Source organism: Bos indicus x Bos taurus, chromosome 11, assembly GCF_003369695.1.
Source record: "Bos indicus x Bos taurus breed Angus x Brahman F1 hybrid chromosome 11, Bos_hybrid_MaternalHap_v2.0, whole genome shotgun sequence".
In the NCBI taxonomy this organism is placed as follows: domain Eukaryota; kingdom Metazoa; phylum Chordata; class Mammalia; order Artiodactyla; family Bovidae; genus Bos; species Bos indicus x Bos taurus.
The window spans coordinates 36,238,799-36,264,517 of record NC_040086.1 but is presented as its reverse complement, the minus strand read 5'-3'; the positions used below and the strand labels follow the sequence as shown (position 1 = coordinate 36,264,517).

General features: G+C 40.6%; 2 protein-coding genes across 6 annotated transcripts in view; both read left to right on the top strand.

Moving 5' to 3' along the window:
* PSME4 (proteasome activator subunit 4) overlaps nt 1–12,726 on the top strand; it is a 100,178-nt gene extending 87,452 nt beyond the window's left edge. Inside the window, exons 42-47 of one of the 2 annotated variants that reach the window (XM_027555278.1) lie at nt 3,407–3,535; nt 4,594–4,749; nt 6,530–6,692; nt 9,788–9,921; nt 10,624–10,762; nt 11,198–12,726. In XM_027555278.1, the coding sequence (XP_027411079.1) occupies nt 3,407–3,535; nt 4,594–4,749; nt 6,530–6,692; nt 9,788–9,921; nt 10,624–10,758 (717 nt within the window). In that variant the 3' untranslated portion in view covers nt 10,759–10,762; nt 11,198–12,726. Of the gene's footprint in view, nt 1–3,406; nt 3,536–4,593; nt 4,750–6,529; nt 6,693–9,787; nt 9,922–10,623; nt 10,763–11,197 lie in introns of those variants that run through there. The other variant, XM_027555280.1, reaches the window with a different exon arrangement.
* Nucleotides 12,727–15,912: 3,186 nt separating this feature from the next.
* Nucleotides 15,913–25,261, top strand: GPR75 (G protein-coupled receptor 75). Of its 4 annotated transcripts, none has more exons than XM_027555265.1 (2): nt 15,913–16,227; nt 20,937–25,261. In XM_027555265.1, exon 2 carries the CDS (start codon nt 21,031–21,033, stop codon nt 22,651–22,653), a length of 1,623 nt encoding a protein of 540 aa, XP_027411066.1. In that variant the 5' UTR covers nt 15,913–16,227; nt 20,937–21,030; the 3' UTR covers nt 22,654–25,261. The 4 variants fall into 4 exon arrangements, with proteins under 4 accessions (XP_027411066.1, XP_027411065.1, XP_027411068.1 ...); XM_027555264.1 differs by having other exon boundaries at nt 16,073–16,227; nt 21,010–25,261; XM_027555267.1 differs by lacking the exon at nt 15,913–16,227 and adding an exon at nt 19,471–19,566 and having other exon boundaries at nt 21,010–25,261.
* Nucleotides 25,262–25,719: the final 458 nt, after the last annotated feature.

The window sequence follows — 25,719 nt, the reverse complement described above, 5'->3', positions numbered from 1 at the left end:
GTGATTGAAGCTGGTAAACTAAGATTAATGTAGTAGTTTCCAGAATTATAGTTGATAGTGATGCTGTGGTTGGTTGTGGATAAGTATAGTCTTATTGCAGATTGGGAAGGCTTAGTACAAATATCACCACTATGTGATAGCTACTGGTCAGTCCAGTTGTTGCTGTTTAAGAACCAGGGCCCTTGTTACTATTTATAAGCAAATGGCATGCTAAACTTCTGATCTGCCACAGTGTGTTTTGTCTTTGCTGCTGCTGCTGCTGCTGCTAAGTCGCTTCAGTCGTGTCCGACTCTGTGCAACCCCATAGACAGCAGCCCACCAGGCTCCCCCGTCCCTGGGATTCTCCAGGCAAGAACACTGGAGTGGGTTGCCATTTCCTTCTTCAGTGCATGAAAGTGAAAAGTGAAAGTGAAGTCGCTCAGTTGTGTCAGACTCTTAGCGACCCCATGGACTGCAGCCTACCAGGCTCCTCCATCCATGGGATTTTCCAGGCAAGAGTACTGGAGTGGGGTGCCATTGCCTTCTCCGGTTTTGTCTTTAGGAGATTCCAAAAGATAACACTCCTGGTAATTTTCAAAGGATTCACTACTAAAATACTTTTTAAAGTGCCCTGTAGGGCCTGATGCCCAGAATACCTTTGGGGTCTTCTCTATGTAAAAGTGGACGGTGGCTATTAGTATATGTATATATATGCCTTTGTAACTTGTGAGTCCTTGGTGTAGATTTGATTTGTCTTTAGGGCAGTGGTGCTTCAAGTTTTTTCCACTGCCTTTCACAGTGGGTATGGAATATGAGCTTATAGTTTTGTTAGTGGGTAATATGCAATGAATGTTAGACCAGCTGGAGTTCCACCCCTTTTCTTCACTCAGAGAAAAAGTCAGCAAGCAAATAGTGTATGAGAATGAGATTGATAGGATGGTTTGAATCCACTTGAAATTTATAAAAACTGTAAATCACTAGAATACTGTACTGCATAGTTTGCTAGTAACGGGCCTAACACGTGACCTCAGTATACAAATATTGAGGTTGAGAACCTCTTTTAGGTCTTCATGGTAAAAGGGGTCCGGGTTATGCAGGTCTCACAGCACAGATGAACAGCATTATTGTGTAGACAGATGAGATGTACAGAGTAAAGATAAAGAGGGGACTATACCATTGACTAAACTGTAGGAGGAGCACAGAAATAGTGGAGATGAGATCAGTAGTTTTGTTTTGGACATATTTGAGGTATTTATTTGATTCTAAATGAACTATTGTTTTTCCTGTCCCATGAAAAGCAGTTTTATACCCCCCTTCCCCAAAATAACCCTTGGAAATACAAGGTGCAAGTTTCAGTTATTTGTGTATTCTACTTTAAGATTCTCCATTTTGCTTCAGAATGAGAGAAGAGGATTTTTAACCAAGAATAACTAACAGAGCACAGGCTTTGAATAGAGATCTCGTTTAAAATCCTTTCTGTGACAGGCGCTGTTTTTTGGTGATTTTAGACAAGCTACTGAACATCTAAGGTTATCTTCTTCTATGTAGTGTGAATAATAGCAGTATCCCTCACGAGGTGGAAATAAGATAGTGCCTGTGACCTAGAGAGCACAGTGTAAAATGTCTGTTACAAGTCTTTAACCAGACTTTAACTTGGAATAATCAAGAGCTCAAATGCTAATGGTCAGGGCGAGAGAGGGGACGTGTTTCCATCTTAAGGGAGCAGCACTTTCTACAGGTTAGCACAGTTTAATGGCAGTTGAATCTGATCTGTGATACACTAAAAATAATAAATTTGTATGATAACGCAAAAGAAAGATTAGGATCATTCCTTTTTTATACCATTGTATTCTTATTTTGTATTTTGGTTGTAAGCATTAGAAACTAAGTGACTGTGCCAACAAAACTAGTAAATTAGCTCAATTACTCAGAGATACCTGCATAGTTCGTAGAATGGAAGTAACAGCTTAAGAACAGAGTAGGAACCACAGCAGCTCTGAAGACCTGGGTAACAGCATCTAATAGTCTCTTCAGGGTGCTGTCTCCTTGCATCTTTCTCTTCAAGATTCAGATACTCAAAAGAAAAAGTGTGCTAATACATGATCTCTTTCTCTTTAAAAAATATGGTTTGAACCGAGAAATGTACAGAATAAACCTAGGTCATCTTGTCATACCAGAAACCAAGGATGCTGTAGTTGTTCAAAGGACTTGGAGCCAGTTTGAGTTCTATAAAAAAGAGTAACCACAGTGGGTTAAAACCATCAAATTTGTTGAAATGCATTGGTTCTTAATGATACTTTAAAAAATTGTTTCATTTTTCACATCTGGAGGTTAGGGAAGTCATTCTGAGTAAGAAAGAGGTTTTTGTATAAAACATTCCACTGTTGTTTAGTTGCTAAGTCATGTCCAATTCTTTTGCACCCCCATGGACTGTAGCCCGCCAGGCTCCTCTGACCATGGAATTTCCCAGGCAGAATCTTGGAGTGGGTAGCCGTTTCCTTCTCCAGGGGATCTCCAATCTCCCTGATCCAGGGATTGAACGCATGTCTCCTGCATCAGCAGGTGAATTCTTTACCACTAGTCACCAGAGAAGCCCATAAAGCATTCTAGGCAACAACGAAGGAGGAATGAGTGTCACTATTTTGGAAACTTATGTTTTTATAATAGTTCATCGCAAAAAGAGAAAACTGGATGTAAGTGAAGGAAATACACAGTACTATTAATACTTATATTGTGCCCAGTCAGACTTGAATAAAATCAGACCTCTGGATCTAATGGCTTCTTTATAGGACAAACTAGAGCCAGTGGATGCCGCAAAGGAATGTAGTCAGGAAAGGGAGGTCATAATAAGGGAGACTGTAAAAACAAAGGACCTGCCCCATCCCCCTTGTTTTAAAAGAAAGGAATTTTGAAAGCGGGTAGAGGAAATTTATAGATTGTTCTTAAATATTAACAGACATTCCAAATGCAGTGTTGTATGGTTATTATGTTGAACCAGATTCCCCCAGAGTAATTGTGATAACATGTATGAAATACTTGGAGAAATTTGAGCACTACTGAACATATTTTAGCTGTAATGAGTTTTTATGTATAATTTCATGACATGTTTTTTAAATAAGAGACTTTGTCTTTCAGTGATAAAAATAAAATACTTATGGATGAAATATGTTTGGTATTTGTTTCAAATAATTGAGGGAGGGGGAACAATAGGGGAGCAGAAAATGAAAGGAATAGCCATGAATTTGTCATTGTTGAAGAATTGGTTGATTCATGGGAATTCATTAAACTGTTCTTTAGTTTTGTATATGTTTGTTTTTTCTGTAGAAGTTGTTAAAAATGTGATTTCTTTCATGTAAGGATGCCTTTGTACTTACTGGCTGTTTTTTAATTTATGTCTTTGTTTTGTTTTGTTCTTGTTGTTCTCTAGATTGCCCCAGTGGAAAATGACAATAGCTATGATGAACTGAAAAGAGATGCAAAGTTATGTTTATCACTAATGTCTCAGGGGTTGCTTTACCCTCATCAAGTGCCTTTGGTACTTCAGGTGCTAAATCAAGTAAGAGTGTATATCAGAAACTTGTATCTTTGGTTAGAATTTTGGTTTACCATTCTAAGAATTTCACAAAGTCACCTGTGATACACACACACAATACCTGCTATTTGCATTCATTGTGAATCTTCTTTTAGCATGAGAGAAGACATATGTCAGCCAAAGAAACAGATTTAGAATCTGTACATGGCTTTGCCACCAACGTCTGTGACTTTGTGCAGGTCACTCAACCCCCATGTTTTCTGTATACATAAGGAGCTAATTCTTGGAACACCTTGGATACAAAGTGCTTATTGGGGTGGGGGTGAGCATTCTCTTTTACCATTTCCCCTTTATTTTATTCATTTCTGTTTTCTGATTTGTGGTAAAAAGACCTAAGTGAGTGTCTATTTTCTGGCATTTTTATTTATTTATTTTTTTAAATTTAAATTTTTTTTTTTTTTTTTTGGCCACACTGCATGGCATGTGGGATCTGTGGGATCTTAGTTCCCCAGCCAGGGATCAAACCTGCACCCCCGGCAGTGGAAGCTCAGAGTCTTAACCACCACGGAAGTCCCATAGCTGCATTTTTAGTGACTCTGTGCTCAGCTTTACCCAGTTATTATGTGTGTTATATAGAAAATGGACACTTTCCCTCAGTTTTCAGATTTTTAAGTTTGATTACAACTGAAAAATATTTTTTAATAGCCTCAAATGGTATTTTTTTATGCAGTAGACTATAGTAGTTCTCCATTTTGTTTGCTTTAACTACCCTACCTACTACTATCAAAAGTAAAATACAACAATATGCAGCCCTTGGAGGAGTTAAGTCATTAATTATAAATAACTCTTCTAAAATTGACTTTCATCCATGTGTTCCTTTCCTTTCACTCTCATTCGTATATTCAGAATACTTAACTTCACCTGAGACAGCTTGTGTGCCCTTTTGTTTAGAAGGAAATACAAGATGAGCTTGCTCTGGCTGTACTTGTAAAAGTAGAGTTACATTGCAAATTTCTATTATTTGTGGATAATGCCACTGTCATCTCATGTTCTGGTCATTTCTACTAATTTCTCATTCACAGACAGCAAGAAGCAGTTCTTGGCATGCTAGATACACAGTGCTGACCTACCTCCAGACCATGGTGTTTTATAACCTCTTTATTTTCCTAAACAATGAAGATGCAGTTAAAGACATCAGGTGGCTGGTTATAAGTCTTTTGGAGGATGAACAGCTAGAGGTAAAATTTAAGTTATAGCAAACTGAAATTTGAATAAATTTAAAGAAAGCATTTTGGTGCCTCTAAAAGAGTATTTACACACTAATATGTAAAGCAACTTTAATTTTAACATAGCCCTTTGTAATTACTTTGATACCCCAAGTGTAAACAAACACTGGACACATTCTTGTTCTGGCTTCTCTTTGCAGTTGGGCAGATAACACTGATGAACCAAAGTCTTCTTATCTATGAAATTGCAAATGATAATGCTCTACTTATTTTACTGATTTTTAAAGGGCTAATGGGTATGTGTATGAGAGCAGTTTCAAGAGAATGAAAATCTACACATAGGTGCTATTATTCAGTAGATTTAAGAAAAGATTGTTATCCCTGTTTATTTTCCTTGGTAGAGAAATCGAAGTCAGCTTTTGCTAAGGAAACATTAATATTTGTACAAAAAGACCATGTTAGTTCACATCAGCCTAATGTAAGAAAAGCATGATGTGATAATTATGGAATAAGACGTAACTTTCTAAATTGGCCTTAGGTTAAGAAAAAGTAATTGAAAGTTTTGTGAAATTTTTGTTTATTTTATTTTGTGGACTTTATGGGTTTTCCATATAGTGGAGCACTCCCAGTGATTATATATATTTTATTTGAGAGCACTGAAAATACATTTGTATCTATAGGAAACTGGGACTGGAAGCCTATTAATTTTGCATTCCAGCTTGCTTGTGTCCTTTGGAGCAGATGTGTCGAGTTACTGAGTACTTACACTGTAGCCATAACTCTGACAAGCTCCAGTTAAAATATTTGCAGCTCTCTGTAAATTGTTTTAGAGGGTTTGTTTTTTTTTTTTTTTTTTTCATTAAAGAATAGAAATGGAAAGGTGGAAATCTCCAAGGACAGTGTTTCCTACCTTTAGATATTATAGCAAAATGGACTGTTTTCTGAATCTTGTTTTAGAACACTTTTATAGATTATGTTTATATTTTATTCCATGTAGTAGGCTTAAACTTAGCTGTTACTCTATGCAACCAAGTATGAAATAATAAAAAATTTTATAATGTATTTCATATATTATAATGAAAATAGCAAAGAATATGTTAAGTACCCCCAAACTGTCACACTGAAAAATTGAAGAAAAAATGTTTTGAAGGAATAAGTGGCAAAGCATTTTTTCAAATTATTACTGCCTTTCCTTACAACTGTTCAGGAGAAACTATTGTGATGTGTATAACTTTTTACAGCTTTTTTTTGTCTTCCCAAAACTTGAGTTCCCACTTGAATTTGAAAAAACTATTAGTATTTCTATAGACTGTATTTATAGTCTTAAAACAGCCTATGAAGTTTGTAAGAATTAAAACGGATATAAATCTCTACTGTGTATGCCAATTATAGAAATTATCTTGTGTCTTTATTACCAATGAAAATAACAACGGCAGTTGTTTTAAGGGATGTAGAGTCTAGGAAAGTTTTATTTTAATGTCAGGCTCTGGCACTGCTTTTACAGTTAAACTCCAGATAAGAAAAACTCAGTCAGTGGGAAAAGAATGTACGGAAAATTTTTTATAGCATGGGTAAGCGTTTACTTTCTGTAAGCCTGGTGTTAGTGACTCATCTGTTTTGAGGCCAGGACCCTTTAAGAGCCTGATGGATTCTCCATTAAGAAACTGCAAAAGAGCATTCACACAGTTTGAATACAAATATCAGGGAAAGTCCCCACCCCACTTCCCACACCACCCTCCCCACCTCCCCAGGCTTAGGATCTCAAGTCTAATGGAAGTGATTATCTCTACAGGTTAGAGAAATGGCTGCTACCACCTTAAGTGGTCTGTTACAGTGTAACTTCCTTACCATGGACAGTCCTATGCAGATTCATTTTGAGCAACTTTGCAAAACAAAACTACCGAAGAAAAGGAAGCGTGACCCTGGTTTTGTAGGAGATACGATTCCTTCTGCAGGTAACAATACTGGTAGAAAATACCTTTTGGGAATTAACCAGGCTTGCTCAACAAATATTTATTGGATGCTTGTAGGAGCCTGGTGGGCTGCAGTCCATGGGGTCGCTAGAGTCGGACACGACTGAGCGACTTCACTTTCACTTTTCACTTTCATGCATTGGAGAAGGAAATGGCAACCCACTCCAGTGTTCTTGCCTGGAGAATCCCAGGGACGGGGAGCCTGGTGGGCTGCCGTCTCTGGGGTCGCACAGAGTCGGACACGACTGAAGCAACTTAGCAGCATGCTAGGTACCAGGAATAGCTGCTTTTGAGAAGCTTTGCATATATAGAAGGGAAGACCTGGGATATAAAAGCTAAAATTGAGAAAGGTACGAAGGAATGTGTACACTGCTGCATACAGCTATTAGAGTAAATCAAGTCTGTACCCACTCACCTGAAATTGCTTTATAAAGAGAGGTATCCAGAATTAGTTATTTTTGAGGGTTAAAATATTTGTTTTTAGAATTTACAACTTATGTGTGGTGCTAGTAGTAAAGAATTCATCTGCCAGTGAGACGTAAGAGACACGGGTTCAGTTCCTGGGTCAGGAAGATCCCTGGAGGAGGGCATGGCAACCCACTCCATTATTCTTGTGTGAAGAGTCCCATGGACAGAGGAGCCTGGTGGGCTACTGTCCATAAGGTCTCAAAGAGTTGGACACGACGGAAGCAACTTAGCACACATAGCACACACACACTTAGAGAAGAAACTAAGTAGACAAACCAATTCTTGCTTTCATTTGGAGAGGGGAATATCATTACTTCACTAGGCATTTGGTGAGAGTGTGAAGACTCATTCTATAGAAGCTTGCACTCTAATTGAGCATCAAGGTAAACAAGACAATGAGATCTGATTGACTGTGTCATGTTTAAAGAGAAATTTAAATGTCATAGCCAAAAAGCATCTGATCTGTGTTATTGAAGTATAGTTAATTTAGAATGTTGTGTTAATTTTTTCTATACAGCAAAGTAACTCAGTTCAGTTCAGTCGCTCAGTTGTGTCCGACTCTGCGACCCCATGGACTGCAGCACACCAGGCCTCCCTGTCCATCACCAACTCACAGAGTTTACCCACACTCTTGTCCATTGAGTTGGTGATGCCATCTAACCATCTCATCCTCTGTTGTTCCCTTTTCCTCCTGCCTTCAATCTTTTCTAACATCAGGGTCTTTTCCAGTGAGTTAGCTCTTCGCATCAGGTGGCCAAAGTATTGGAGTTTCAGCTTCAACATCAGTCTTTCCAGTGAACACTTAGGACTAATTTCCTTTCAGATGGACTGGTTGGATCTCCTTGCAGTCCAAGGGACTCTCAAGAGTCTTCTCCAACACCACAGTTCAAAAGCATCAATTCTTCGGTGCTCAGCTTTCTTTATAGTCCAGCTCTCACATCCATACACGACTACTGGAAAACCCATAGCATTGACTAGACAGACCTTTGTTGGCAAAGTAACATCTCTGCTTTTTAATGTGCTGTCTAGGTTGGTCATAACTTTCCTTCCAAGGAATAAGTATCTTAATTTCATGGCTGCAGTGATTCTGGAGCCCAAAAAAATAAAGTCTGACACTGTTTCCACTGTTTCCTCATCTATTTGCCATGGAGTGGTGGGACTGGATGCCATGATCTTAGTTTTCTCAGTGTTGAGCTTTAAGCCAACTTTTTCACTCTCCTCTTTCACTTTCATCAAGAGGCTCTTTAGTTCTTTCCTTTCTGCCATAAGGGTGGTGCCATCTGCTTATCTGAGGTTATTGGTATTTCTCCCGGCAATCTTGATTCCAGCTTGTGCTTCTTCCAGTCCAGCGTTTCTCATGATGTACTCTGCGTATACGTTAAATAAGCAGGGTGACAATATACAGCCTTGACATACTCCTTTTCCTATTTGGAACCAGTCTGTTGTTCCATGTCCAGTTCTAACAGTTGCTTCCTGACCTGCATACAGGTTTCTCAAGAGGCAGGTCAGGTGGTCTGGGATTCCCATCTCTTGAAGAATTTTCCACAGTTTATTGTGATCCACACAGTCAAAGGCTTTGGCATAGTCAATAAAGCAGAAGTAGATGTTTTTCTGGAACGCTCTTGCTTTTTTGAGGATCCAGCGGATGTTGGCAGTTTGATCTCTGGTTCCTCTGCCTTTTCTAAAACCAGCTTGAACATCAGGAAGTTCACGGTTCACATATTGCTGAAGCCTGGCTTGGAGAATTTCGAGCATTACTTTACTAGCGTGTGAGATGAGTGCAATTGTGCGGCAATTTGAGCATTCTTTGACATTGCCTTTCTTTGGGATTGGAATGAAAACTGACCTTTTCCAGTCCTGTGGCCACTGCTGAGTTTTCCAGATTTGCTGGCAGCATCCTCTTTTAGGATTTGAAATAGCTCAACTGGAATCCCATCACTCAGTTGTATATATTTTTTCTTCATATTCTTTTTCATTATGGTTTGTCATTGGGTGTTGAATATAGTTCCCCACACTGTACAGGGGGACCCTAGTGTTGATCTGTCCTGTATTCAGTTGTTTCCCTTTGGTAATCCCAGAATCCAATCTTCTCTCTCCCCCCAAAAACACAAGTCTGTTCTCTTTGTCTAGCAGGGTTTTAATTATGTCATATAGTTACCTAACGGGAATTTCCAATAACATAACAGTGAAAGTGTTAGTCGCTCAGTTGTGTCTGACTCTTAGTGACCCCATGGACTGTATTCCACCAGACTCCTCTGTCCAAATGAAATACCAGCATACAATAAATTCTAGTTTTTTTTAAGTTGAACACTTTGTTTTTAATAATTAAGTACCAAAGTATTTTTAGGTCTGTACTGAGAATTTGAAAACACTTTAACTTGTATCACTGAAAAGAAAGAATAGAGAGCCTATAAAATATAGGATGCAGGATGTTTTAATTTAGGCTTAAAAGCATGTTTTTGATAATGTGTGCATATCCAGGGTCATTTAAAGGTAGAAATTCACACATTGGAAACAACTAGCATAATTGAAAACTAATTTATCTCACTGTAGCAAGTACAATAGAGTCCTGTACATATCTGTTTATATAAATGCTTTTTTCTTTGCAGAGTTGGTGAAACGCCATGCTGGGGTGCTGGGACTGGGTGCATGTGTTCTTTCTAGTCCTTATGATGTTCCCACCTGGATGCCCCAGCTCCTTATGAATCTCAGTGCACATCTGAATGACCCTCAGCCAATCGAGGTAAAATTCTCCCTTGTTGGTTTCTTTGCACATATATTAACAGTGATAATTTTCTAAGAAACCATTTAGACTAATAATTTTCTGTATACTCTGGGCCGTCATCTTCGATGAGGTTACTACTACTGCCTCTGCCAGAGCCAAGTCTGCTCGTCAGTAGTTACTAAAGTCTTGCAGAGACCCCACTGTTTTCTATATTTGAGATCTTTTGTTAGCAAGAAAATTACCATGTCTTCTGCCCTTCCCAGTCCAGTGGAAGCAAAGTGTATTGCCAGTATTGTCAGGATATTTAAATTTTATACTTCTGTTTCGCTTGCATTTTATACCTAGGAAGTATCTAACCAAAGGCTAATGTTAAACAGGAAAATGTGATGGTATTATTTACTGAACACCTGTGTTCCTACATTAAACAACTTGAAAGACCAATGACTTTGTTCTTTTCACTTTGACTAAGTATATATTAACTATATATTGAAACTGATTTAACAATGTGGTATGAGTTCTAGTCATTTGTCCCAAAGTGAAGCTAGTACCAATTCTAAAGAAATAATCGTGGTGGCTTTTTGAGGTAAGTTTGGTTTATTGGTTGTGTAGCGCTTGGTGAAGTGTAAGATCTGAAGTCCCGAAGGATTGTTACTTAAAGGTATCCTGAACATAATCCTGGAGAGGTTAAAGTGAAATGTATGTGGGTTGCTTATCCTACAGATGACTGTAAAAAAGACATTATCCAATTTCCGAAGGACACACCATGACAACTGGCAAGAACACAAACAGCAATTCACTGACGACCAGCTGCTCGTTCTCACCGATCTCCTTGTGTCACCCTGCTATTATGCATAGAAAGGTGAGGCAGCGAAGCATACAAAAGTCTGTTTTCACGACTTTTGCTGTGACCCAGTGGAAGTTCCCGGAGAATTTTATACTTTTTTTTCTCTGCTTTAGGTATTAAGCAGAGAATTGATGTGACAGCTTTTATGGGCTTATGGTTAAATAGAAGAAAAGAGCTCTTACTCATAATTGCCTCTGAGTGGGGCCTGGCCATTTTGGGTTGTCCTAGGGATTCTGGGTTCTACAGTTGTAAAAATATTTCATCTCGGTTCTTAAGTATTTGTTATCCATTCTGTATTAAAGAGGTAGGACCCAGAAGCCTTTCTATTGAAATAGGATGAAAAAAGATTTCATTTATTTGCCTCTTTGAGTTGGATGTTCTGTTGTCTAACTGAAGCTTCTCCCCGCCCCCCCCCCCCCCCCCCCCCGCCCTTTTTCTTCCTTGATACAGATGAGTAGTCCTCACTTCGAGCTCTTTTCATCAAAAATTCCAGATCCTCAGGTACCATCTGTGGTGGTTTTCTGCAGGTTTAAAAACTCTGCCACTGTTGAGTTCTCATCGTTTTGGTGGTTTCTTTGTCTGGTCTAATTAGTCTGAATTCCACAGGTTCTCAGCTGCCATTTGATTTCCTAACTTGTCCGGAAGTATTTCCAGTATATTGATCACTTTTTCTTTGAGGCATCTGACAAAGCCACAATGTTTCAGACTAGAAATAATTACCCAGTATGATCATGACGTACAAGACCAGACAGAGTCTAGGAACTCATTATGAAACCATTTACTTGGAATGGAGAATGCCCATCTGTAACACAGGTCCTGTCATTTCATTCATCTCAAATTATTTTGAATTCTTTCCAAATGGCTGTTGAGTTTAGATGGTGGTAGGGCTGTGAGCCATAAATCTGAAGCGTTGAGAGCCTTGGGCCTGGAGAGCCATGAAGAGGGAAAGAAAAGAGGGCAAGTCTCGAACTCAGCCAAGGACCTGATGGATTGCTCGACCCAGACACAGAAGTGAAGCCTGTGTCCACGTGTCGCCCACAGACTGGAGTTTTTGGTGCTGAATAGAAGAGCAGTTGCTGAAAAACCAGGGGTTTGGTGAATAAATTTTTGATTGATTGTTATGTATGTATACAAGTGTGTGATTTTGAAAATAAACAGCAACAACAATAAAAACCCTGACTGAATGATTTTTACCTGTGTTCTTTACAAATATTGTTTGACCCTCTTTGAAAACTGTTATACTTTACTAATGGAAGACTGCTGTGTTTGCGGAAATTCTGTAATCTTTTTCTCCCTCCCCCTACCCTTTTTTTTTGGCCTGCAGAATCGTTGAGAGACTAATAAGTCTTAATATTTAATTGACTTGTTTAATAAATGTTACATAGATGTAAAAGACTGTATAAACTGTAGAGACAGCATTGGCAAGACTTTGTACAGATGCAACCTCTTACAAAACACCATTGTGTAATTAACTTGTAAAGATTCACATGTAGCTCTTTATTATAGTGACTTTTGGCTTTTGTACCAATTGAATGGCATTTTTTGTGTGTTTTTAAATTATTTTCTTTATCTTTTCATGCTCCAAAAGCTGAGGTGTGGGTTTGTTTGAGTTCATTTATCCTTAGAATGTCTGAATTTTTATGTAACTTTTTTGTGTGTATCTCTAAATGCGAACACCACGTGTTTGCCTGTGACCAGTTTATAGAATGCAAGGTATCTTCTAGGTTGAAGTACTTCACAAGGTGGTGAATGTCATCTTGCAGCACACCCTGTACAGTCTTCCTTAAAGGAACACTACGGTATATTTTTTAGTATCTACTTGCTGAATGACTTGTTACAGGCCTAAGCACAGCAGAGGTCCTGGTACAGTATTTAAGTGTCAGCATACACAGGCGTAATCCCTGTATAGAGTAGTGCCAACCTGATTATTTCAATTGTGTAACTAGTTTAAAACCCCAATAAATGGACTGTTTTTAACACCTGGTTTTTGGTCTTCATTACAAGGAGAAGACAGTTCTGGAGCTGGTGACTATCTTTTGCATTCATAGATCTGGATCTATAAATTCATGCCCTCTGACCAGAGTGAATCATCTAGATCAGACCTGCCCAGCTACGGTAGCTCGTAGCCACATGTGACTGTTTACATTTAAAGTAAAACTTACTCAGTCTCAATAGCCACATTTCACACGTTCATTAGCCACTTGGGGCTAGTGGTTACCCTGTTCAGTAGGCACATGAGTGTTGTCAGCATGGAAAGTTCGACAACACTTATCTGGGTGATTGATTCTCAGATTGATGGGCCTAGAATGTGAATTTCAGTTCATACTCCCAGCTTATGATACTGATACCTGGTCCTGAAATCATACTTTGAGCAGTGAGGCTTTATGTTATATTGACCACTTCACTTTCGTCCTAGCTAAGCTGTATTTAGGTGAGATTCCTAAAGTGGGGAAATTTTAAAAATACAACCTACTAGGTACCCACTGTGGCCCTCAATCAGAGTTTTTCTGGTTGGGACTCAGGTATCAGTGTTTAAAAGTTCCGTCAATGCTTCAGTTGTGTGGCCATGATTGAGAACCACTGGTGAAGACCCCGAAGGCCCGTTCGAGACCTAAAATCAAGGTACCTTAATGAGTTTTTAAAATGCCCCCAGTGATTCTAATACCAGGTTTAGCAGTTGCTTATTACTTTGATACCTTAACTGCTTATATTGGGAATTACTTACCTCCTAAACGTTCTGTCAGTGACCTCAGGAATGAAAAGGAGGAGCGGGAGAAAAGGGATGAATGGCAACTGTTGTCTAAATATGCTGCATTCAAAAAGATGGAGAATGACAGCAGGAACCATTTTAAGGGAAGGCCAGCGTTGGACAGGGAGGCCTGGACTGCTACAATTCATGGGGTCGCAAAGAGTTGGACACGACTGAGCGACTGAACTGAACTGAGTGTTAAGACTTTGGGGAAAGGTGTGTGAAGGCAGACCAAACTGCTGATTGGGCCTGGAAAACTTAGTTAAGGCCAGTTTGGGGTGGGGGCGAGTGGTAGGTAGAAGTAAGGGAAAGAGAAAGCCTGCATTCTTAATGTTGTAAGAGCCAATAAATCGTCTTTAGTTTCCAAATGCATACTTTAAAAAAGAAAGACTTTGCAAGTTGTGTTTCAAAATTTGGGAGGAAAATTTACCTACTTCTCTTACTGTGAATGATCAGTAATGTGGCCAGAAAAGACCAGTGAGGTATTTTGTCTTACTGGAAAAATTAACTTTCTGTAGTCTTTGTAATTGTTTTTGTGGCCAAAGGCCACCTGTCCTGTTAACGTAACTGGAGTATTCCATCATAGTTGAACATCAAGGTTTTCAGCTTTCTCTGCTGCAGATCACACCACAGTGAACATTTTCATACCTTCATGCTTAAAACTTTCTTATATTCAAGTATTTCCTTAGGATAAATTCCAAGGAGTGAGATTTGTGGGTCATGAATTTAAACATTTTTAGGGCTCTGATGTTCTTTCCTCAAAGCGCACGTGTCAGTTTCCATTGTCAATGTGTACCAGAATGGTAGTTTCCCTGCAAACTGATAGTCTGTCCCTATCTTAACATATTTTTAGTCAGCCCTGCTTGTTTATTTGTAGATTTTCCACTTTCTGACTGTGAAGCCAGTGTTCTTTCCCATTTGACACACTGCTGGTACATTCTGTAGACATAATTATAGTAGCTTTAGTCTTGTTGATACTAGTTTTGGAACTGGTGATTCCAGATTCTCTCTTCTAGACCGTCTGATCTTTTACAACTTATGACTGTGTGTGTGTCCAGTATGAGATAATTTTTCCCCTAAGTGTAACTCGTGGCATTCTCGCCAAGACCTTTTGTATTATCCTTCTGTCATATGGCCACATGCTGGGAAACGAGCTGGGAATTATGCAATAGCTAATTTATATGGAGAGGAGTGTAACATTAGGTTAGTTTCCACTTTGAATGGCAATTCCACTCTAAATACTAAACGATGTTTTTTGGTCGATTATTTCTAGCCTCTGAGGTCACTATTACAACATAGATTAGAATTGCTGCAAGTGGTAGGGGAGTAGACTTTTGTGGGAATTGGAAATTTTCCTTGAAGTTATTTGTAAATTCTGATAGCACAATCAACTCCTGGACAGAATATCTACCTCATAAATTATCCAGCCCTCTTGATTTTTCTTTTGATGAAAGCAGAGTTGGGGGGCGGTGACTTAGGGAAAATACATTATACACATAAATCAAATTCTTTGGTACTTGCTGGTACCAAACAGTTCTGTTTTAAAAGATAACCGTTAGCCAAAATAAAGAGTTTCAATGGCAATACCCTAAGTACTTCGCTTGAATGGAATTTTCAAGATCCTAGTTAGCAGGCTGGCACACAAGCAAAAAAGGGCTTAACCCTCTTCCTTTTGTCTCCCAGTAGCAAACATACTTGGGAATGCTACTTGTTTGCTCTTGAGACTACAACCCACATAATGAGTTCATTATTTTGGACACACTGGACTGTAGGATGGGAGGTTGGTTACTTTTTTGGTTCCTGTTCTTTCTTACTAAAACTAGCTTATCTAGTTTTGCATACATGGCTTTTCAAGATGTTTTACATTCAACATGGCATTAAGTGATGTCCATGATTTCTTGGCTTTTGCCCATTTCCTACCCATTTGCATGGGTACTTTTGCAATTTGCTTTTGTTTCCTAATAGATACTTACCTCCCAGTGAGCTGAGAGAAGGAAAAAAAAATAATAATAATGTTAAAGTTGGTTTGACTTGAAGTCTGTTACAATGACGTGATTTACAAATTCTGGGTCTCCAGGTACCACCCTGGAAGGGGACGCCAGTATTAGCTGCAGCGTAGAGAGGAGCTAGGCAGGCGCACTTGGAAGCACCAGGAATGGGGAGAGGTGGGCGGTGGCGGGCCGGCCAGAAGCCAAGGGAAGGCCCTGGACCCCGCTAAGACCGACGTGAACCCGCCACCCCGCCTTGTCCACGGTCTTCACTCTCTAAGGCCAAGGCCCCCATGGGTCACGCTGTGTGCTATCGGCGCCCCCACCTTTGCCCTCCTCTCCACCCAGCCCGCCCCCCTCTTCCTCCATATGTCAGCTCTTGCCAGCCTCAGGGAGCCCCCACTTCCCGAGCGGCAAAACGGCGCTCCTGAGACCGCGCGGCGCGGGGCACGGAGGTCGCGGCGGCGGGAGCTGCCGGCCCCGGTGCACCAAGAGGCCAGCGAGGCGGCCAGGGCGCGGGGGCAGGCGGGGCACAGAGCCCGAGTGTCCAGCGGAGGGGGCGGCGCCCTCGGCGTCTCCGTGACTGCGCCTCCGCGCCCCGGCTCGCCGCGGCTCCCGGGATGCGCGGAGGCGGCAGCGATGGCCATGATGCCTCCAGCTCGGCATCCGCCGGGGCGGCGGGCGAAGCTGGGGTCTGGGCTGCGAGATGGAGGAGGAGGGGCGGCGCTGCGGCCACCAGGCAGGTGAGAGGCCGCGGGCCCCCGGAGGAGGATGACCCCGCGGGCACCGGGAGGGCCGCCGGGTGAGGGAGCCAGCAGCCGCGTGGGTTCGGGCCCGGCCGCCGCGCACCTGCGCTCCTGGCGAGGCCTGCGGAGAAACCATCTCGCTCCTGCCTTGCGCGTCCCCGGGCCCCGCGGGGCCTGTGGAACCCCTCCTCCACCACCCATACCCTGCCTGAACCCTCCTCACCTCACCGACCCTTTCCAGAATCCTTTACATGCTTCCCTAGACTGGCCTAGGCCCTCCTCCATAACCTTCTCCAGCCCCGGAGCCCCTACCCATCTCAAGTGCCCAATCGGGGTCGCCATGCCCTCCCAGCAGTCTCCTAGTCCAGCCTCATCCTCAGGAGGATGCTCCACAGCCTCCCATCTCCCTCACCAACCGACCCGACCCGACCCCATCAGCCGCTCCGGGCTTCAAAAGTAGTTCAGTGGGGAGAAAGAGCATGGCCTCTGAAACGCAGATAAGTCTGGCTTGAGTTTTAGTGACCTTGGACAAGTCATCTGACTTCCCTGCCGTTTTCCAGATATCTCAATACAAATCCAGTGGGAGTAATAACAGTAGTACAAAACCTTGTTCTCTTGTGAGGGTTAGAGTCTGAAAATGCCTGCCCTGGAGGAATTGAAGGCGTTATTTGGTGCGGGGCGGGGGGGTGCGGAGAGTTGGAAGAAACCAGATCATGAGTTGACTTGTAGAAGCTCATGTAAAATGTTTGAATATGTACTAAACTATTAAGATAACACACTAAATTATCAGAGGCTCTTCACACATATCATAATGCGAAATCATTGATGTACATTTTCACTTACTAGTCCTCGCTTACTAGTTACTTGAGGGTCTCTCCTCCTTAGTTGTAATAAGATGCGTATGATATGATTTCATTCCTTTTTATTATGTCCAATATGCCTTCTTCTTAAGACTGATGTTCCAACTTAAAAGTTTTCTGATTTTATTGTTTTTATTGCATCTTCTTCCAGGCCCTGTTTATGCTCCCAGAGATAAAGAGTAGCTTGTATGCTTGCATTGAAAAGAATGTTGGTAACCTCTATTTAATATTTAGGAATAAGTAGCAGATGCATTCATTTACACCCCACCCCAAATAACTGAGTTTTATAATTCTGCCAGCATAGCTTTGTCCCAAATTGTTATCTCAGCCTCCTTTTTCTTAAAGTCTCAAAAGTTAGTACTAAGACATAGGTTTACTTTCCCCTCACTTCCTTATTACTTCAAAAGTTTCTCTGCCAAAACCTTTACTTCTGATATGTCTTCTTCTTTTTCTCTTTTCTCTTCCCTGTCTCTGATTCCTTCCTTTTTTTCCCTAATTATCCCAAATCAGAGTGATTTATAATTACCTTATACCAAACAATAATTTTTCAACCTCGCCAAAAAGGTACATGCAAATATATATACAGATATGTACATGGAACTTTGAGTTGGGAAGGAATTGCAATACCTACTTCATAGGATTATAATGAGAATAAAATAAAGTTGATAACCTATATAAAGCTTCTAGTAGAAGTCTCTGGCATACAATAACCACCCAGTGCATTATAGCTGCTGTAACTGTCTTCTGACCTGGGACTCCCTGCCTTGATTGCTATTTTGTTTAGCTTGGTGGTGTGCAGCCTTTAGAGAGTAACTGCTTAGGTTCAAATCCATGCTCTGCCTCTTTAAGATAGGTGCTCTCTCTGCCTCAGTTTCCTCATCTGTAAAACAGAGATAAGTTATACTGTCTGTCTTAGGGTTGTGACGATCTGATAAGTCAATAGTGTGGAGCACTGGGAGCAGTGCCCGGCACATCACAAGCACTTAGTAAAGGGAACATACTAATGATGATACTGCCCCAGAATTCCTGACTCAGAATTCTTTTATCAATCTATTGAAAGAAAGTAAAAGTTGCCCCTCAACTCCTCCAAAACTTTTTTTTCCTTCTGCCTCTTATCTTTGGCTAATGTTGATGCTTCATCATTCTATTTTCCCCTTTCCAAATGTCTCCCAGCCTGGACTCTTCATAACTTCCATCAACCACTTCTTTTTTTTTTTTTTTTAATAATTTTCATTTATTTATATATTTATGGCCGTGATGGGTCTTTGTTGCTGCATGGGGTTTTTCTCTAGTTGCAGAGAGCAGAGGTTACTCTCTCGTTGTGGTGCATGGGCTTCTCCCTGTGATGGCTTCGCTGGTGGAGCACGGGCTCTAGAGTGCACAGGCTGCAGGAGCTGCAGCACATGGGCTCAGTAGTTGTGGCTCCCAGGCTCTAGAACGCAGGCTCAACAGTTGGGGCACACAGGCTTAGTTGTTCCGAGGCATGTGGGATTTTCTTGGGCCAGGAATTGAACCCATGTCTTCTGCACTGTCAGGCAGAGTCTTTACCACTGAGCCACCAGGGAAGCCCACCCTGTCCTTTATTATCACTCACTCGATATTTCTCTTAGCATCCTAATTCCAGACTTTATCCTTTTAATATTCCCAAACCAAATTCCTGCTTCCCTCTTCAGAGTCAGGGGAATTTTCTATAAACAGGAGTATCACCTTTCTGCTTCTACAAATTGGATTTTCTTTTCTACTTCCTTTTTCATTGGTTAACCCCAGTCTTCCAATTAACAAAAACTTAACAGTAAAAGTTTTTTTTTCTTTCACTACACAGGTATTATAAAGTGTTCAGAAACAGGCACACAGTCTTTAAGTGAAAACAATAAGCTGTCCATTATTATTATTATTTAATTCTAATCATCAGGAAACTAAAGATCAGGACTAGTTCTTCTCTCCCATAGAACTCTTACAAGGGAAGTACAGAAAAGTTGGTCCTACTTCCCAGTGGAGAAATACATGATATTTTCATGATCTGTACTTTTTGACCATTGAGAATATAGAAGAGGTTATCTTCTTCCTTCATGAAGGACACCAGTTAGTTTTCTGGATCTCCCCAGGACTGAAATGTGTCTGAGGCTGGCACAGGTGTACCTACTGCTGAATGCTGGGAGACTTCTGTATTGGGTGGTCCCCAGTAATCCCTCACTGATTTGGCCCCTTCCTCTGCACCCCATGATTCAGCAACTAAACGATTTACCCCTGGCTTCGCTGGAGGCCCTGGGACTCAGCTTGAGCTGGTGGTTAAATATTCTGAACATCACCCATGGACCTCCCCAGTACCATTGGTTATTCTTAAAATGATGAATTAAAGCACATTCTTTTTTGTTGCCAAGTTCTTTGGATGTACCACTGGAAGCATCTTTGGGAGAAGGGTGGACATCAGGCCAATGGGGCTTTGCGATTTTGAACAACAAAAGACTGTGTGAAGGTATTTTAAATCTCATTGCAAGATGGGAAGAGAAAGTTAAAAGACCAAAATGAAAAATAAATTATGCTTTAGAAGTAGATGCTAAAAAAAAAGAAGTAGATGCCGTGTCGTGCTCATCTATGCACCCAGAGTACCTGATGGAAAGCTGGCAGAGAGTACACACGTAGATATAAACTGGATGAATGCATGTACTGGGTGAATGTATGCATCCTGCTTCATCATGAGGATATTCCTGCTGGGATCATGATAACTCACATTTATATAGAGTTTACAGAGCAAACTGGTAAAAATCTCAAATATAATTCTGACATCATTCATTACTTCCATTTATATAGTCCTACACAAAGTTCTTTTCCAGAGGAGAATATGGAGTTGGCCAAGAAATCACAAGCAGGGAGAAAATATAAATAATGGAAAATAAAAGATTCTTCCTAGAGAAATAAATTGGATTTGTTAGTGATGTGTGGAAGTTTTGTAAAAGGCCACAGTATGCTTCAGTGGTACCCTCTTGTTTATGGGTTTCTCCGGTGGCTCGGACGGTAAAGAATCTGCCTGTAGTACAGGAGACCTGGGTTCAATCCCTGGGTTGGGAAGATCCCCTGGAGAAGGGCATGGCAACCCACTCCAGTATTCTTGCCTGAAGAATTCCATGAACAGAGGAGCCTGGCAGGCTACAGTCCATGGGCAAAGCACAGAGTCGGACATGACTGAGTGACTTTCACTCTTGCTTATATGTCAAGCACATGCTGTTTCTTGCCTCAGTCCTGCTGTGAAGATCTGCTCCCTTCTCCCAGCCTGTCTGTCCCCCACTCCATACCCCTCACCTTTCACCCACCTAGCCCCTCCTCATGAAGACCCCCTTATCCTCTCTCAGCCTCCTCCCTGGCCTGGATCAATCCCCCCTTCTCTTCTCTCCACACTTCACTGCCATCAACTGATTTGCCACATTTGGTTGTAATTACATAGATTGATCTGCTCCAACTAGACTGTGATCTCTTTGGTAGAGAGGTTATATTCTTGGTGTCCAATGTCTGGTATCAGAATTTCTGAAGGTAACGTCTGCACACTCACCCTTTAATTACAATCTCAAGGGGGCGAGGCCTCAGTATCTTGTTTTCTCTTTTTTAACCTGCTCTCCAGCTGATGCTTAAACTAGTTTGAAAACCCCTGTGTCCTAAAACCTAAACATAGCTGGATAAATATATTTCAAGGTACCTATGTCTTTTCTGTGTGGGGCTTTGGGAGGAGAAATGCTTTCTGGGCACTGGGTCAGAGCTGAAAAAGCCTAGTGCTTTTGTAAAAGATCATGAGATCGCTCTGCTGTCTCCATTCATTCCTTTCTGTTTCTGGGGATGCATTTTCGTGCGCAGGCTTTTCTGCCTTGGGCCCCTTTTGTCAGTCGTCGCTCGTCTGTGAGTTGAGGCCCTGACTGCCTTCCCACAGAAGGAAGAGTCGTCTCTGAAGATGAACTCAACAGGCCACCTTCAGGATGTGCCCAACACCACCCTGCTCCACGTGCCTCATGCCCAGGGAGGAAACAGTACCAGTATCCAGGAGGGTCTCCAGGAACCCGTCCACACGGCCACCTTGGTCACCTGTACCTTTCTGCTCGCAGTCATCTTCTGCCTGGGCTCTTATGGCAACTTCATTGTCTTCTTGTCCTTCTTCGATCCGGCCTTCAGGAAATTCAGAACCAACTTTGATTTCATGATCCTGAACCTGTCCTTCTGTGACCTCTTCATTTGTGGCGTGACAGCCCCCATGTTCACTTTCGTGTTGTTCTTCAGCTCAGCCAGTGGCATACCGGACACTTTCTGCTTCACCTTCCACCTCACCAGCTCGGGCTTCATCATCATGTCCCTCAAGACAGTAGCGGTGATTGCCCTGCACCGGCTCCGCATGGTGTTGGGGAAGCAGCCCAACCGCACGGCCTCCTTCCCCTGCACCTTGCTCCTCACTCTGCTCCTCTGGACCACCAGTTTCACCCTCGCCACCTTGGCCACCCTGAAAACCAGCAAGTCGCACCTCTGCCTTCCCATGTCCAGTCTGATCGCCGGAGAAGGGAAAGCCATCCTGTCTCTCTACGTGGTCGACTTCACCTTTTGTGTGGCGGTGGTCTTCGTGTCCTACGTTATGATCGCTCAGACACTGCGGAAGAATGCTCAAGTCAGAAAGTGCCCCGCTGTGATCACTGTTGACGCTTCCAGACCACAGCCTTTCATGGGGGCCCCTGTGAAGGGAGGTGGCGAGCCTATCCAGTGTACCATGCCGGCTCTGTACAGGAACCAGAATTACAACAAACTGCAGCACGTTCAGACCCACGGATACACCAAGAGTCCCAACCAGCTGCCAACCCCTGCGGCCAGCCGGCTGCAGCTGGTATCGGCTGTCAATCTGTCCACGGCTAAGGACTCCAGGGCAGTGGTCACCTGTGTGATCATTGTGCTCTCGGTCCTGGTGTGCTGTCTTCCGCTGGGGATTTCCTTGGTGCAGGTGGTTCTGTCCAGCAATGGAAGCTTCATCCTTTACCAGTTTGAACTGTTGGGGTTTACCCTTATATTTCTCAAGTCAGGATTAAACCCTTTTATATATTCTCGGAACAGTGCAGGGCTGAGAAGGAAAGTGCTGTGGTGCCTCCAGTACATCGGCCTGGGTTTTTTCTGCTGCAAACAGAAGACCCGACTTCGTGCCATGGGAAAAGGGAACCTCGAAGTCAACAGAAACAAATCCTCCCATCATGAAACGAATTCTGCCTACATGTTGTCTCCAAAGCCCCAGAAGAAATTTGTGGACCAGGCCTGTGGCCCAAGTCACTCAAAGGAAAGTGTGGTCAGTCCTAAGATGTCTGCTGGACATCAACACTATGGTCAGAGCAGCTCTACCCCCATCAACACTCGAATTGAGCCGTACTACAGTATCTACAACAGCAGCCCATCCCAGGAGGAGAGCATCCCACATAACTTACAGCCAGTAAACTCCTTTGGGTTTGCCAATTCGTATATTGCCATGCATTATCACACCACTAATGATTTAATGCAAGAATATGACAGCACATCAGCCAAGCAGATTCCAGTCCCCTCTGTTTAGAGTCGTGGAGGCTAGCGAATCTTATATAAACTGTTTTGGTTTCTGATACTAATTGATTTTTTAAAAATTTTGGGAGACCAGAGGTACATCAAAACTTAAAGACCTAGACAGTTGACACTTAGGACTATCTTTTGTCTGAAGTATTGGCATCTCTTGGTTTGCTTTGCAGTTTTTTGACATTTTAAGAGTTGATGAAAAAGTTTATTATTTTACACCTGACCTGTACTCCAATCTTTTGTACTAAATTTTTAAATAGATGCCAGGGAATGGTTTTGCTACTGTATTAAAGTAGGGAAGGAACTGATTATGATCATTTGAGCCAATGTTATGATTCTTTGAAGTATGAGCTGGATTTTTTAAAGACTATGAAGGTATCATCTTTACTGAGGTATTATTTTTATTAACTGGATTATAAATTTTAATCCTTTGAAGCGTTCAAATGGGGTCAATATTTTTCTTTTTTGGTAGCAGGCTTATTGGAATAAATAATACATTGTTAAATCAGAAATGTATTATTTTTAGCTATATTTACCAAAAATGCACAAGCATTAGTTACTTTCTTTTCATAAGACAGTCATCTAAGAATAAAGTACTATGATTATTACCATTTCTAATTATAGATATTATTCTTTTGTGTCAGCTGAGTAGCTGTATAGTTCTTTCAAAAAGAAATCTGTTTTTTCTTGCTAAAAATGAATTATTCTATTTCAGAATGATCTTACCCAAGAAACTTAGTGAAGAGGACTGCATCTATAGTAGAGTGATGCTCTTCCTGGGAGAGTAGGCGCTAACTGTGGTCATCTCATCAGGGTGCTGTTCTGTTATGTGGGAAGTGGGCTAGACTGTTGTATGTGTTAGACAATCTTTAATTATTGTCTAAGAAGGTGTAAGGATGAAATGGGGGTGTTTCAACTTATGCTTTCCTTCTGTGTGAGGATGGTTTGTTCACAACCTGACAAAGAGTATCTAAATAACTATTTAGAAAAAAATTTTTTTATCTTTGTTTATATATTACCATGGTAGAAAAATTCTTAAGATGATCTGTTTTCAAACTAATTGTGTTACTTCTCTCCCGTGAATCTTAAACTGGAAATGGGCAGTAAGGGGAAATAGATTAAGTATCTCTACACTTAAAACTAATTTTATTATATACTCAGTGATGCCTAGCATAACAACTGTAAACTTATTTTTTTAATGTAAAAATGTTTTCATGATGTAGTTGATTTTTGAACTCAGTACGATTTTGGAACTATAGCTTCTAGAAAAGATGAGCATCAAGATACAAAACCTATCTTTATAAATTGCTATATTCAAGAACTGTTACTACAGATTGGAAGGCACTTTGTCCCTTTGGATGAAAGGTGTTCAGGTTATAGCATCCTCTCCCATGCTGTTCCTAAAATCAGAGATTATGAGAGGCATGGAGAAGATAGTTAATACTCAATTAGAACTCTCCTCAGTCTCGTCTAATAATTCTGACCTTCCAGTATCAACCAGTCATTTCTATTTCCAAGGTTTAAGTATGAGATATGGATTTTATTTTGTTTTTAAATTCAATTTTTAGGACTCTCTCCTTCCCTTCCCTCTCTCCCTTCTATCCTTTATTTTTACTATTAAATTTTATAACAGAAGAAAAAATATCCACTTTCACTTTTTTTTTTTGGTAATTGAATGCTATTTTTGGAAGTCACTATGACCTATTTCAACTGTGCTTTTATATTTTTAATACAACTCTGTTTTCATTTGTTAATATTACCATGAAATAGGTTGGTATATAACCTCTTTTTAACAAAGAATTAGGAAATCTAATATCCTCTCCCAAGATCATTTGAAGAATGGTGGCAAATTAGGAATTAAACATTTATCTAAATTCAGAACCTGGTATTTATTTCAGTAAGCCTAACAGCTTTTAAGTAATAACATTAATCAAGAAGCTATTTCATACTTTTTAAGGTATGAATCTCTTTTTGGCCAAGCATTTCAAATGTGACTCAATAAAAGATATTTTTAAAAATTTTCTATTGTACTTGTAAAACTAAAAATTACAGGTTTCCTTTGTGACTTTTGAGTTTGAGATGATTTTGACCCATGTTTGGCAGGTAAAAATCATAGCATAAAGAAAATTAAGCATGTGCATATGAGGTTTCAGTCTCTTTATGCTCATCAAGAAATTATGGATTTAACTTGCATGAAGTACATAGTGGGCTAGATTCTTTATATCTCTGTATCTATGTCTATATGTAGGTATATGTAGATATGGATATAGAGGTAGGAATATGTAACTTGTCTCTTCATAAGTTATATATGTCTAGCCATATCTATATCTACCTGGAGATAAAGATATAAATAGGCATATATAACTTCTCCATAAGGGCTAAAATGAAAACTTTTATACAAGTAATGAGAACTCACTTATATGACTAATTAAGCAGGGCATATTAATTAGTTCTCTTAATGCTTTATTGTGATGCAAAGTATGTGATTCAAACATTTTATAATTGTTCTGATGTTAACCATTAAGCCAGATTTGTATTACTGATGCTTTTAATGTTCTTTTAAACTGATGTTTGGAAAATAAAAATAATGAAAATCCTGACATTTCTGAAAATCAGACTGCAATACTTTTATGTTCCTGTCCAATCACTTAAAAACCATCAGAGAATAGCTGTGTTGAAACTCCGAGAAAGTTCTTTTCCTTAAAAGACAAAATAGCTTGTTTGACCACATTTTGTAGCATGCATTTATACTTAGAATAACTGGGAATAATTAGCTCCAAAGGTTAATTATTTACTAAACTAGGTTTATCACCTAGAGGGAAAAGTTCTGACTAAACATTTCAAACACTTCTCTGAAATGACATGAATCTGGTAAAAGATATAGAATTCTGGATATTTCAGTTTATCAATCAGGGTTTGATTTTAAGAATCAGGAAACATTAGTTTAAGAAGAAAAGGACTGAATATAGGAAGTCAGATGTCTTCTCAGTCATTAGAAGGTCAAGGCTCTTTGACAATGGGTCTTCAGGAAAATTCCAAATAAATGCTACCAATAGCCAGCAGAGCTGCT